This window comes from Cupressus sempervirens, chromosome 6, assembly GCF_028749045.1.
Source record: "Cupressus sempervirens isolate cs-2001-9-10 chromosome 6, ASM2874904v1, whole genome shotgun sequence".
NCBI classification, from domain to species: Eukaryota; Viridiplantae; Streptophyta; class Pinopsida; order Cupressales; family Cupressaceae; genus Cupressus; species Cupressus sempervirens.
The window spans coordinates 321,492,125-321,505,896 of record NC_143123.1 but is presented as its reverse complement, the minus strand read 5'-3'; the positions used below and the strand labels follow the sequence as shown (position 1 = coordinate 321,505,896).

General features: G+C 33.0%; 1 protein-coding gene across 1 annotated transcript in view; it reads left to right on the top strand.

Moving 5' to 3' along the window:
- LOC149552477 (ARM repeat superfamily protein) overlaps window positions 1-13,772 on the top strand; it is a 224,926-nt gene that overhangs the window by 175,133 nt on the left and 36,021 nt on the right. Inside the window, exon 17 of the mRNA XM_089788059.1 lies at window positions 13,505-13,678. Within this exon, the coding sequence (XP_089644185.1) occupies window positions 13,505-13,678 (174 nt within the window). The remainder of the gene's footprint in view (window positions 1-13,504; window positions 13,679-13,772) is intronic.

Genomic DNA, 13,772 nt, shown 5'->3' with positions numbered 1-13,772 from the left:
GAAGAAGTATATTTGGAGCAACCTAAATGATTTGAAAATCATGATTTTAACATTTTTGTTTGTAGGTTGAAGAAAGCTCTCTATGGGCTTAAACAGGCTTCAAGGGCTTGGTATGAAAGAACTGAGAAGTATCTCATCGGCTTAGGATTCTCCAAGAATGAAGCCGATCCAAATTTATATTATAAAAGAGATAAAAATGATATGGTAATTCTGGTATTGTATGTTGATGATTTATTAATAATAGGTGATGATCATTTTATAGATCAATGCAAGAAAGATCTAATTAGAGAATTTGAGATGAAAGACTTGAGACTTCTTCATTACTTCCTAGGGTTGGAAGTACAATAGAATTTTGACAGTATCATACTTAATCAAGGGAAATAAACATTAGACATTCTGAAAAGATTCGGAATGTGGAATTGCAAATCTATGTCTTCTCCAATGGAGACTAATCTACATAAACTTAAAGAAGCAACTACAGAATCACCTTCCATAGATTTTACTCTCTACAGATAGATGATTGGGTTCCTTATGTACTTAGTAAATACAAGACCTGATATTTGATATGTTATTAATGCCTTAAGCCAGTTTATGTGTGAGCCAAAGGAGATTCACTTAGTTGCAATTAAACACATTATGAGATACTTACAAGGCATTCTTAATTTTGGACTCAAATACGAGAAGGTTGGCTTAGACTTGCATGGATTCACTGATTCAAATTGGGGTGGAGGTGTTAAAAGACAGGAAAAGTACTTCAGGATGCAGTTTCAGTATATGATCAGCAATGATATCTTGGATATGCAGAAAACAACCTTCAGTAGCTCAAAGCTCCATAGATGCCGAATACATTGCAACTGTAATGGCCGTTTGAGAAGTAGTCTGGCTAAGGAAGTTACTTGTGGGATTATTTGGGCAAGCCATGAATATTTATGATTATTCATTGTGATAATCAAAGTTCCATCAAGCTTTCAGTGAATCCAATTTTTCATGACAAGTTCAAACATATTGAAATTCCGTACCATTATGTAAGAGATATAGTAGAGAGGAATTCTGTAAAATTAGAATACATTTGCACTGCAGATCAAACAACAAACATACTCACCAAACCTCTATCTAGAGTGAAGATAGAACACTTCAGAAGAAGACTTGGTATGGTTGAGTTGTAATCCATTTGTACTCTTTAAATTATTAATAAAATAATTTTATTTTGTCAAGCTATTGATTGTTAAAGGCTTCACCATGTGTATTCATTATTTAAGAGGTGACGATCTCTGAGATAATGAACACTTGTATAAAAGATATCATGAGAGATGATGATCTCTTAGATAATGTGCTAAACAATAGAGTTCTACTGTAAGATCTAGACGAGTTTAAGATCATATTGTGATGTTGACATTGCTATGTCACGAGTCACAATTTGGATAAGGGAAAAATTTTATTACTCTCCAGGTTTAGCCTATATTTTGGTAGGTCTTAAACTCAGGATCATGTTGTGATATAGAAATACCAGTATCTATGAGTCACAACTTGGATAAATGAAGAAATTATATTACTTTTCAGATTTATCTTGTATATTGTATTCTTTGCAATATTGTTGTCACTAGTAGCAGTGATTTGTCATACTACAGGTTTAGTAATATGACATTGTATCATGTGTTCTATGATACAACATGCTAAGGAGATTCAGATATATATAGAGTATCAATTCTTGCTCGTTCATCTTTATTGATGTTGCTAGATATGATATCTCTCAGTATGATTATCAAGTTGAGAGGGAGTGTTAATTTTATAACTTGTTAATCATCCTGATCTGATAACAGATCAATCAGATCTGATATAGCATGATAAGTAGAAGACGAAGTCTTTGCATTATTCCTTCTTCAAGATCGGCATCTATCCTTAGGAGGTTGTTTGAGTATTAATCTAACAACATTTGTTTGTGTTTGTAATTAATATTAATTACCCTTAGAAAGTTGCCAAGTTCTAGAGGTTAGGCAAGTGATTAGTTGAAGAGAGGACATGTCCCTTTACTCCTATACATATAGAGGGTAAGGATGATGTCTAAGAGCACACAAGATAAGATACAAGTCTGCTCATTAGTCATTACTGCCCTTATTCGAATTGCAGAAATAAAAGACAAAATTTTGAGTTATATCTCTAATTGAATTAAAGGCTATCATTTGAAGTTATTCTCAGAAAACTATAAGGAGATAAAGAAGGCATATTCGAGTCTATATTCAGTCCAAGGATATTTTGCAGAAACTTTACAGCTAAGGAGAGTTTTGTGTTGAAGAATTTCATTGATATTGGGAAAAATTAGTAACTTCTTACCTGCATTTTCTGTTCAAAAGGATTGGCTGATTATTGAAGTCTATAGGCAATGTTTGGTTAGATGAGTTCCAGATTTGCAGAACTGGGAGGCTGCAATTCATTTGGCTGCGCTAAGATTGGAATTTGAAGAGGTACAAGCTGTAGTTTGGGGTTTGTAGTCAAATCATGGCTGCGATCTGAATTTACAATTTGGCATCATTCATATTGCAAACAAAATATGCAGATTGGCATCCATCTTGACATTACATTCCAAGCTGTGTTTGATAAGTAGGCTGGTTAGTTATTGTATATTTCATTTCTAGAGCTATTGTGTCTACCTACAACACTATTGTGTCATTCCCAATAAATGAAAATTGTGCTAAGGCATTTAATAAAGTGGGGACTTGCTCAATTATTGTTTGTCAATATTCTGATATCAATTTCCAGTCAATTTGTGAATGTATCAAATTATTGAAAGAGTGGAAAATCAATTCCCATATTGGTACTACATATAGTAATGTGCATCTATCCATCTCGAGTTCACTTGCTTGAGTTTTGGGTTCACTTGCCAAGTGTTTGACGATTTGTCAAACATCTGAATAATTGATGTATTTTCGAGTTATAACCAGCTAGAGGTTATTATATCAAATGGGATCTTTTATTGACAAATCTCAAGAAATCATTCTTATGGTTGCTGATTTGGTGATCACAAATCTGATGCATTATGGTTTGAATAAAATATGTTAATGATATTGAGCTTGTGTTGGGTTCTCCCCTTGAGAATTGGAAATGGCCTTTGACCAGTCCTCATTGTTTTGGTCCATGGGTTTTTTGTCAATAGGATGCTGGGATAAGGTGACAATGTTTGCCTCACAAGGCCAAATGAGTTATCAAATTCTTAAAGGCAATATTAGGTGTTTCCTCCTTCAAGTGGTCAATTGGTCCTTTGCTCTGATGTTTGATAACTCAAAGTTTGATGGCAGAGAAGCAGAGAGTAGGGCTACTGCTTCATAGGTTCTACTTTAGGCTCAAAATTAAAGTAATTTGGATCAATTTTATTCTGGACAGAAATTTTGAAATGAATGGATTTCCATTCCTATGTTATATACGTTTTTCTATTCAAGTTAAATAATTGAATTACAGAAGAATTATTTAAATGATAGATTTACAGAACAAAAAGTTTTTGACTTGAAGGAAAGATTGTGAGTCAAGCTCAACGTGGATGGGAAATTGGCTAGATAACATTGTGGTAAAAAATTCAATTTGCAACGTTTGAAACTTTGGTTATGATCTCTATTTTCAATGAGAGAAAATGCGTAAACTTTAAGAACCTAAAAATTTAAAGGGCTAATAACCTTAAGATATTCTTTCTTTTAATGAGTATAAGGAAAAATAGATACCCTTCACATGATAAGGAAATAACAGAATTAATTGCTTAACTGCATTCTCATGAAAAGATCTTAACTACCAATAGAAAGATTTTAACTACCTTTTTGATGAACTAGAAAGAGTGATTAAAATAGATTAATTAACTATATTACACATGATAACTAAAATAATATCCAACTGCAAAATTCTGATCACCATCTCATATGAACATGAGAGTAACTACATAAGATATATAACTAGATTTGAAATAAAGATGCTATTGAAATGAAATAACAGAATACTAATAAGGTTTAGATCACACCAGATAAAGAGAAGTAAGAACTGATCTATTTTGTGCAAGTCTAGATATTTGGAGGAGAGGAAAAGCATTGACAGAGGCTTAACCTCCCAACTACGGAACTAGTGTAATCCCCACTCATTCTCTACTAAGAATGACTCAACCTTGCATGGGATAAGGCATGTGTACAACATCTCTTCCTGCCACCTGATTAACCTGGTTTTAGAGTTGTCAACTACATAGCCAGCTAGGCCACGAGTACCTCCTAACAGAGTATCCATCCAACAATGAGTTATCTTTACCTCTAGTGATCATAGCAACATTACTTCGCCACTAAACCTACCCTGGCTAGGGATTTCCAAAGGATACTATGTGCTTGATCACCCATCGATCGACTTGACAAAACTATTCAGTTCCCATTATGAGCTGACTAGATTTACTAATTTTGATTATTTCTAAGTGCTTCATAGTTTTGATTTCTGTGCGGCTAGATTTATTTCTAGCTATTAACCATCTTCCATAAATCTCAGGGACATATACTTTTAATGTCACTGTATTTTGGAAGTATATATGGCATGCTCAATTGATTCTTCTTGACACATGTAAATAAATTTTAGAAAACATGATGTAACAGAGGCAATTAAGAACCTATGAGTGCTCTTGGCAGGGCTGGTAAGATAATCCCATTATGGCTCATACAAACCTTTCATATTGCAAACAATGGTCGGATTGGACCGTCCGTGTATATGCTATGTGATGGAGCCTAAGTTTTTAATCTCCATTTGTGAAATGATATGGGAGATAAACAAAGAATTAGTGTTGTTAATATGAAAGGCTTCATCATTGCATGGGCAAAAAAGTTTTAAAGAGCAATACTTGATAGTTTTGGGGAAAATCAATGTGTTCACTTTGATCTGAGTGCTGGTGAGAGAGCTTGTAAGAGCAAACACTTTGGAGCATTTACTATAGGACTTGCAAGAATGAACCTTGCTGATATCAATCTTCCACCATGCAAAGTGACAATAATTTGTTGTTGTTTGTGAAAACTTTTGAACTTTATCATAACTAATATTGCAAAGAATGTTTGGGTGCATACTTCACATATTGCCAGGACCTTGTTCTCATTCTGCAAATGTCCTTTTGTATATGACACATCAAGCAATAAAATTATGAGTCCCTTGCATTGATTGGATAGAAATCATCAGCAATTTGTATAGAAAGAAAATGCATTGTGATAGAGCTATTATATGCTGATTGCATATTGGGCATGTGAATAAAATACCATATCAACTCTGACCTACATACTATGCATGAATCCAATATTCAATATTTGGCAGAGACAAGAAACATCAAAGATAAGTATCAATAGTCACCGTTTTACAATTCCAAGCAGCCAAAAAGACCATAATGTTGAAGGGTCACCAATATCGGTGGTGAATGGAAAGACAACGTTGGAAGAGATTTATTGGCTCTGGAAGGTCAAATTCGTTGAATAAAATCATTGGTAAAATCTACATAATAGAGGGCAGCTTTGATACATTGAAAAGGTTCCACATACATCGATCTATAGCATCCTAACAAAAACAAGAAATGGTCAAAGAATCTGATATTCTTCAGTACAGAGATGTTCAGGTTCCAGCAAAGAAATGCTTATAATCAATGGTGGAAAGATTGGAGCTTATAGTGTGAACAAGCATTACATAACCTCAAGCTTTCCAAAGCAATGATGAGCAAAGTGGTTGAGAGTTACAAACCGGATCAAATATGCACAGTGTCGGTTGGAATCAACGTTGAGTTTGGGAGTGGACAGATTGAGGAAAACTTAGGTACTCGGATTTGGAGTCTTGTACATATGGGTGTCATCGTTGGAAAATCATATTATATAAAATATTGGAATTGGTCCCCATGTTGTTAAGCAAATGCTCTAGAATTCATGCTTGACGTTGAAACCGAACCTGGACAGAGTCGAGTCATTTTATTCCATAATTGTAATGCTTGTTTGATAGCTAACTCCTAATATTTTTTTGCGCTTATTTCCAGGAGTATACACAAAAGAATGATGAATTCCAAAGGATTAAATGTTATGATGCCCAGACAAGGTGATTATCAATGTTCAAATGGAGAATGACATAGTTGCTATTGTGTGAAGTGCGTGGGCTTTGCGTTAGAACTCCATGTGTTGTGCGATTAACTCAGGATGATATAATTGCGTCAATAAGGGGATTCAAGTTGAGCCACCGTAAGATTGATTAGGAGGGATGGTATATAGAGCATGGAATCAACGCTGCGATGAGGAAAGTCTAGAGCATTAGAAGCGAAAATTCAAAATGAAGTATTGATTGTATTACCCAATTTATCTTTGGGAAAAAGTTTATTGGCATCGATATATCATCTAAATTCATATCTTATCATTATACAAAGTTTGTATTTAGAATAAACTTCCAAAATATTCAAAGGGAATTAAAGTTAGTTTGTAGTTATGAAGAGTTGCATCATTTTGAAAAGATTAGATGCCGAATGGGTGTGTCTATTCACCCAAACACCCTTTTCATCGTTTATAAATACAAGATGTAATATCGAACAATATATACATTCATATTTTAAATTTTTACCTATCCTATGCTCTATGATATGTTATATTTTTTCATTTGCAAAGAAATGAAGTTTTGAATTAAGCGTGTGGATGGTGGATTTTCAAATGAATTCTTGTGTGATTCTGGAGTTAAACTGTATTGGATGGATCATCCATAAGGAGTGTCTCCAGTATAATTTTATTTCCGGATCAGCAAGAAAAAATTATTTTAATTTATTTGCATTAGAGTTTTAAATTATTAATAAGTTGTGTCCTTTATAAATGGTTTTTTAATAATTTCTATAAATATTTTAATATTGGGATAAGTGGACTGGGTCATTATTGCATTTTAAATTTGATAAACATAAATATTGTGAAATATTTAATTATTTTCGTATTTATGTCTAGTTTGTCTCTGTAGGAGTTAAAGTGCATCCTAGACTAGTTTAAAAATGCATTCATATACTTGATCTGACACGTCTGAATTATTAAAATTGTTTATAGTTTAAAATATATTGAACTTTATAAAGTTGTACGTTTCAACTAATAATATTGAATCTGATTGCCCATTTAAATAAGCATTGGTCTTTTATTCTTGATTCATAATCCATATGCTGGCAACTGTTTCATTTCTTTCTTTTGAAAAATTAATATATTCATTTGTTGCATTATTTTATAATTGTTTTTTTATTTTAAACATTATCACTTTTTATATAATCATTTAGTGGTTTTATATAAACATCAGTAGTTAAGGCCAACTGGTTGGATATCCCAGCATCGAGTAGGCAAGGCTTGTAGGATTCCAAAATGCGGTTTTGGGAACCAACACTGAACGATAATTATAAACTTATATCCATTAATGAAACAAACAATCTCAGGAAAATACAACCTGAATAAGCAACTTCTGATTTGTATATCACTTGCTCTTCGAAATCGACTTAGTCAATGAACAATGATCTTCAATAAATTATATTAGTTGGTGTCCCTGTTTCTATGTTGCTAACTGTATGTGGCAAGAAATTCAGAAACCATACGACTGTAGACATGACTATTATAATGATTGAACTGCATCTGGTCAATAAACATCTACGACCTATAATGGAAGATCCTTTTGGTTGATATACAATTGGTAAATAAAATGATTCTTGCAGTGGCAGGAAAATTTGTGACTTGAGAGAATGGTATCCTTTTTCCTCTAGCCATCATGAAAAATGAAAAGAGCAAAGATGGAATTACAATTTGCATGAAAGAGAAAGGTGGTAGAGGCATGTAGGTATAAGTTACAATCTTGGCCGATGGAACATGTAATACTTGAAAGAAAAGTAAAAGTCTTGAATAATAAAAAGAATTATAAGAGGCCGATGGACTTTTGGTGACTCAAGATTAAATTTGATATGGGAATTAAATCTTTACCCATACTATTATATAAACAAGAGCTTTGCAGAGCTTGAGTCCTTGCCTTATGAAGCATTGTTTCGTGTAGGGATATTATTACGATGTTTGAATTTTTCCATTTTGATCATAACAAGATAGATGCTGAAAAAGATTGTTGAATTTGACTTTACAATTGTCAATTTATTTGCTTGAAAGTTTTGTAAATTATTCAGCTAGTCCATTTTATGTATATCTTGTAAGCATTGTATTCTACAAGAGAACATTTGTTTAAGGCATTTTGTCAAACAAATGATATTTCCATTTTTCCTATACAAATCTACCAAAGCATAAGTGTACACCTGGTTATTGAGACCTCAAAAATCTCCTTTAGCCTTCTACATCCTTGCCTTCGATAAATGGGAATGCCTTTAGTTGAAATTAATCTTGAGTTATAATGGTAGAGAGGGGAAACAAGTCAGTTAAAGCTAATGTGGATAACTTTTATATTGGTATGTTTTCTTTTCTCAAATTTTATATCTACTTCAATTTAGGTTTCTAATGTTTAGTTTGGTTCCATCTTTTTAGGTATTGTTCATTACTTTTTCTCTCCATCATTATATTTTAAGTAAGAGTATATTTGGGGTCAAGTTTGAGAAGACAAAGAATATGGAATTTTGGGGACATCAATGACAATCACCAATGGCCTTGTGTCTTTATAGGTTAAGCATATTGACTACTATGTACAACGATTAAATTTTTAATGATTTTAAACCAATAAGATAATATCTTAACAAATATAAAATCGTATAATTGAAAATAAAAAATTTTCAAAGTAAAAAAATGCAATGTAAAATAAAACTAAAAACAACTAAAAAACTGATATATGACTAAAATAAAAATAATTTTGTAAACTAAAATTCTTCCATTAATTAAAAACCATTGAAAGAAACCTATCAAAAAAAACCATTGAAAGAAACAATTGAAATAACCCACAACTTATAATGTTACTAAATTTCACATTCCAAATATAATGACATGGAAAAACAAAAATTCAAATTCATAAATTTGCCTACTATGCATAAATACACCCGATCAAAATCATAAACATGTAAAATTATATATATAATTTAACAAAAATGAGAAACATCCAATAGTTTGTCACGAAGAATAGGATATTTCTTATTGCCTCATTGGGTACTGGGTCTTTGTCACGGTGTCAATATCAATCAATTGAATTTACACTCGGATTAGTTGTCGACGGTGCTTCCCTCTCTCCTGCTACTATTGAATAGAGAGAACCAAATTGACTTAAAATTAACATATGGATGGAAGGTTCATGATTAGATTGCCACTACTGTGGAATAAAGGGTTGCTACCAATGAATGACTACATCTTTTCTGTACATTGTCTCCTCAAAGTGGAGCTTTGGCCTAATACCCCCATTTCTCGATCCATTGCTAGCACTTTATAAATGGTTATAATGCTTAGGATGACGATTGAATCTGTCTAAAGTAGTTGGATCAGCAGCTTACCTCATCTTCCCTAATCTTTATCAGTTTATAATAACCAATCTCTTACTTCAGGTTTTCGCAAGCTCGTGAATTCATTGGATTCAGAATAGAGAAGCAAATCTTCCTAGCAATCCAATTCAAATGAGCCTAGGATAGTGCCACCAATTGCATTGAAAGTCAAAATTTGATGTTGACTTTCAAATTTCATCCCACACGGTTGTACCTCTTCCACAAATATTTGTTTTTGTACAAACTATCATTGAAACTTGCTGAAACGATGTGAGAAACAAAGATTTTTGAAACAAAGTCATTTGCCAATGCGCGAGACAATTTCAAGTGGAAAGTTGAGGAATGTGTGAGGCCCTCTCATTTTCAGAGCAGCTTTGTCATATGCAATGGCTGCTTCTACTTTGGAGAATGTCCCCAGCCAAACCCTCATCACCTGCCCCGTCAAATCCCTTATTTATGCCGACAATTTCCCCATCCTTTTTGCCTACCAGCAGTAGTCTTAAATCAAAACGACCATGAAAACACTACAAACTTCTAGTGAACTAAAGGCTATTGCAAACTTCCCGAATGAACTTCTAGAATGATCAGCCTCTCTTTTTTTTCTATTTTCAAAGGCAAAAAAATATTTTTACTCGTAGCAAAAATGGTAACAGCCAATAAGAATTGTAAAATTAGTGAATATAAATATATTTTAAAAATAAATTATTTTTAACCGTAGGCTGTTAAATATTTGTGTTTGAAAAAATTAATTGTGTGCCCTCATTGAAAACATTAGTTCCTTGCCTTATAGATAAGGTAGAGACTAATAACACTTTATACTATACATATACTTGTATGCATTATTTTATGTAGTGCCTCTCCCATTTGATTTCTGTAAGTCATCCTGATGGATGCAACCTTGTTGATCTTTCTAAAGTGATCGTGATTGGGACGATGAGTGGTCTACACCCTTGAGGTGATTAGATTTATGTTATTGTATCAGTTGCTTTGATTATGCTTATGGCTGATTTATGAGATTATGATGTGTTCGATGGTTTCACTGAGGTTTGTGCTATTGGTTACCAGGATTGGTGTGGTATCATGATGTTGTTCTGTGATTACCCTGATATGTGTGTAGAGATTGCACTGTGTATTATTATGTTGCTACACTGGACCAGGTTCCTGTAGTAGTGGTTAGTCATGTATTTGACCATGTTCACTTACGTGTTTTAAGTGTCTTTTTATGTTGTTTAACAACCATTATTAAATGCTTAAATAATTAGAAATGAATTGTCTATGTTGGATTCATTGGTTATGTGTAACGGATATTTACCTTGTTCATTTCGATAATTTATGCAAAATGGGTTATTTAAATAAATGATTTTTAATGTGATTTAATGCATTTATTGCTTCGGCTATATTATTATATGCAATTGCACTTGATCGTATTGTTTAGTGTATAGGATTTATATCCCCCACAGTGGTACACGGTGTTAGTGATTCAGCTGTTCATATTTAGCCAATGTTGTCCTTGTATGGTCGATGAAATCCTATTTTAAATGTTTAAATTGAACCCTCCAATGATTTAATAAATTTGGACTCATTTGCATTATGTGATTAGATCCATGAGTGCGTCTTTGCATTTAGAGATTCGCAATTGTCGCGAAAGTTGTTAAGGAATTCCGTGATTTTGGTTTAAGAGAATTTTGGGCTTTATCTTATTTAATTTAATTCCTAACAACTTTGCCATAGTTGAATTCCAATTACTTGGAATAACTTGTTTTTGTTTGGGTGGAATTGGATTTAACTAGGTGAATTGGTTATTTACCCTAATCTTTTATTCACTCGAAAAGTGAATAAGTATCCAAAAAGGAATTTTATTCCTCACTTCTCACTATTTGAAATAGAAATTTGAGAGCAAATTCCAAATCCTCTTCATGAGGAAATATTGTTTTGTTTGTTGTGGGAGCTACGGGCGTGAGATCTTTGCGAGATTGGTCTCGTTGGATCCAACTGGGGGAGACCTTGGATTGCCGCAACTTTTGTTAGTTTTCGCAGGGTTTTTACTATATTGCTCATGTTTCTATATTGGCCCTTTTGGTTGCAAGGTAGGGCTCTCCCGTTTTATTGTTTTAGCTCAATTTCTACTTTTGTCTTTGGTAGCCGTTTGTTAGGAGGTATATTTAATTTAATTTCTTAAGTATAAGTTGATGTATATTTAGTTTCTTATACTTAAGATATATTTTAATATATGCGACGATTCATTTGAGATAGGTTCCAGACCTCTTCGAGTTAAGATAAAGATTCTAGGAAATTTCAAGGCTTCATGATTTCAGAGAGCCAAATTTCAGGAGTCAGCATTATCTTTCAGCATGGTGTCTAGTAGATGAGTGGATGTAACTTTGAGCCCTCGTCTTTTGCATGACTGTTGTTGGTCTCTGCTTGTGATTCTTGATTATGATATGATTAGTGGATATGGACTTGTATGTCTAACCATGCTAGGAGCTTTTACTTTGGGATTGAACGAGAACATTCCCTCGATATATTCTCATGATTCGTGTGATCTTTGGTTTGTGAGTTACGGTTTAGAGCTTGGAGATCTTTGGAAGTAGTTGTAAGACTTCTGCTGGAGTAGGTAAACATGTGAGTCTTGCCATGTTGCCTATTCATATCACCTTGTTTTGATGCTTCACTCTTGCAATTGGTTACTTTATGTTGTTGTTAAGTAACTTAAGAAAAAATTATTCAGTGCAGGTTTTATCCTTGTGTTCCAAGGATCTTCGGGCGAGGCATTACATATATATATATATATATATATATATATATATATATATATATATATATATATATATAATACATACAAATATGCATAAATACTATGGGTATTACTTAAATAATAATATGCATCTGACAACAGATAATGTTGAACATCCAGATTCCAAATTAAAGGTAATAATATTAATTTCAGTTATTATATATATATTTAATTAGATGACCTAGTCAGCTTAGAGTGGAAACTTGGTATTACTTAGTCTGCCCAAGTCTGCTTTTCACTGGCCAAAGTGGTTTGGATGAACACCTAACAAACTCGGTGGTAGGTTGGTGTTTGTGCCCTAATCCTTCTCTATCCATGCTTCCTCCCCTTCATCACACACTTGTAAAGTAAATAATGTTGTGAAAGTACATTTCCGATAAATTCCAATGCAAATAATTTTATCATAATAAATAACCAACTTAACCAACCATTTCCAATTCGTGTGAAATCATAACGAATAACCAATTCAACCAATCATTTCCAATGAACACAAAATCTCAACAGCTATAAGTTATATTCAGAATGTTTTTAAATTAAAATAAAATATGGGATGTAACATAAACTAATGAATTGAATATAAACACTTTAATGCAGAAGAAGGTGGTCAAATGTTCATGGGGAACATTAATGGATAATGGTACAAGGCCGAAACTTGACAAAATAAGATCACTTGGAAATAGAGGATGTCCAGGACAGAGAGAAGAGTGGAAATAAAATGACTTAAGCTGAAAGGTGGGTTTGATTGCAGAGGGAAAACTCAATTGGCTCCTTTTTACTTTTTGTTTTGGTGGATTTTTAAGTTTTTTTAGATTGTGTTAACACCTCTGTTTTGTTTGTGTTATCACTATAAATAGAATGCATAAGAAGCTTCTTTATGTTGTTTCTTGAAATTTATTTCATAATTTTTTTTTAAGCTAAGTAATGATTTTTGTTCAAACATTATAACAAAGTTTGTCTGAGCTTTCAGTTTGGTAATGAACTGTTTTAGAAATCTAAAACTGCTACCTAGAGTTTCAGTAAATAAGTGATTTTATTGCACAGTATGGAATGTGATATCTGCTGTTATTGAATGAATTTTACTTTTGGGAAGTTATATATTGTGTTATGTGGTTTTAATCTTGGTCGTGAAAATTTTGAATTTGTATGCATTAATGTGGTGATGATACATCTGTCACAAACTTATGTGTAACCCAAGGAAATGGATAGAAAACAGCCTGGAACTTTACCAGTATAATGTATTATTGTTGATTCAATTTTTGCTTGTGTAGGTTGTGGATTTAGGGTTTTCAGCATTAGCTTCAATGGCTCAATGTTGGGATAATGCAGAACCTGGTGAAAATGAGCATGGCTCAATATCATTGGAGGACTGGAAAGCTGGCTGTGTTTTAGTGGCCAGTTCATTTTCTGATCTTTTACAACAGGCATGGCTTTCTCATATAAAGGTAATGGCCTCAAATTGTTATATATTTGGACATTAGTTTAAGGAGTGGAAAGCCTGCTGTGTTTTAGTGGCCAGTTTATTTTCTGATCTTTTGC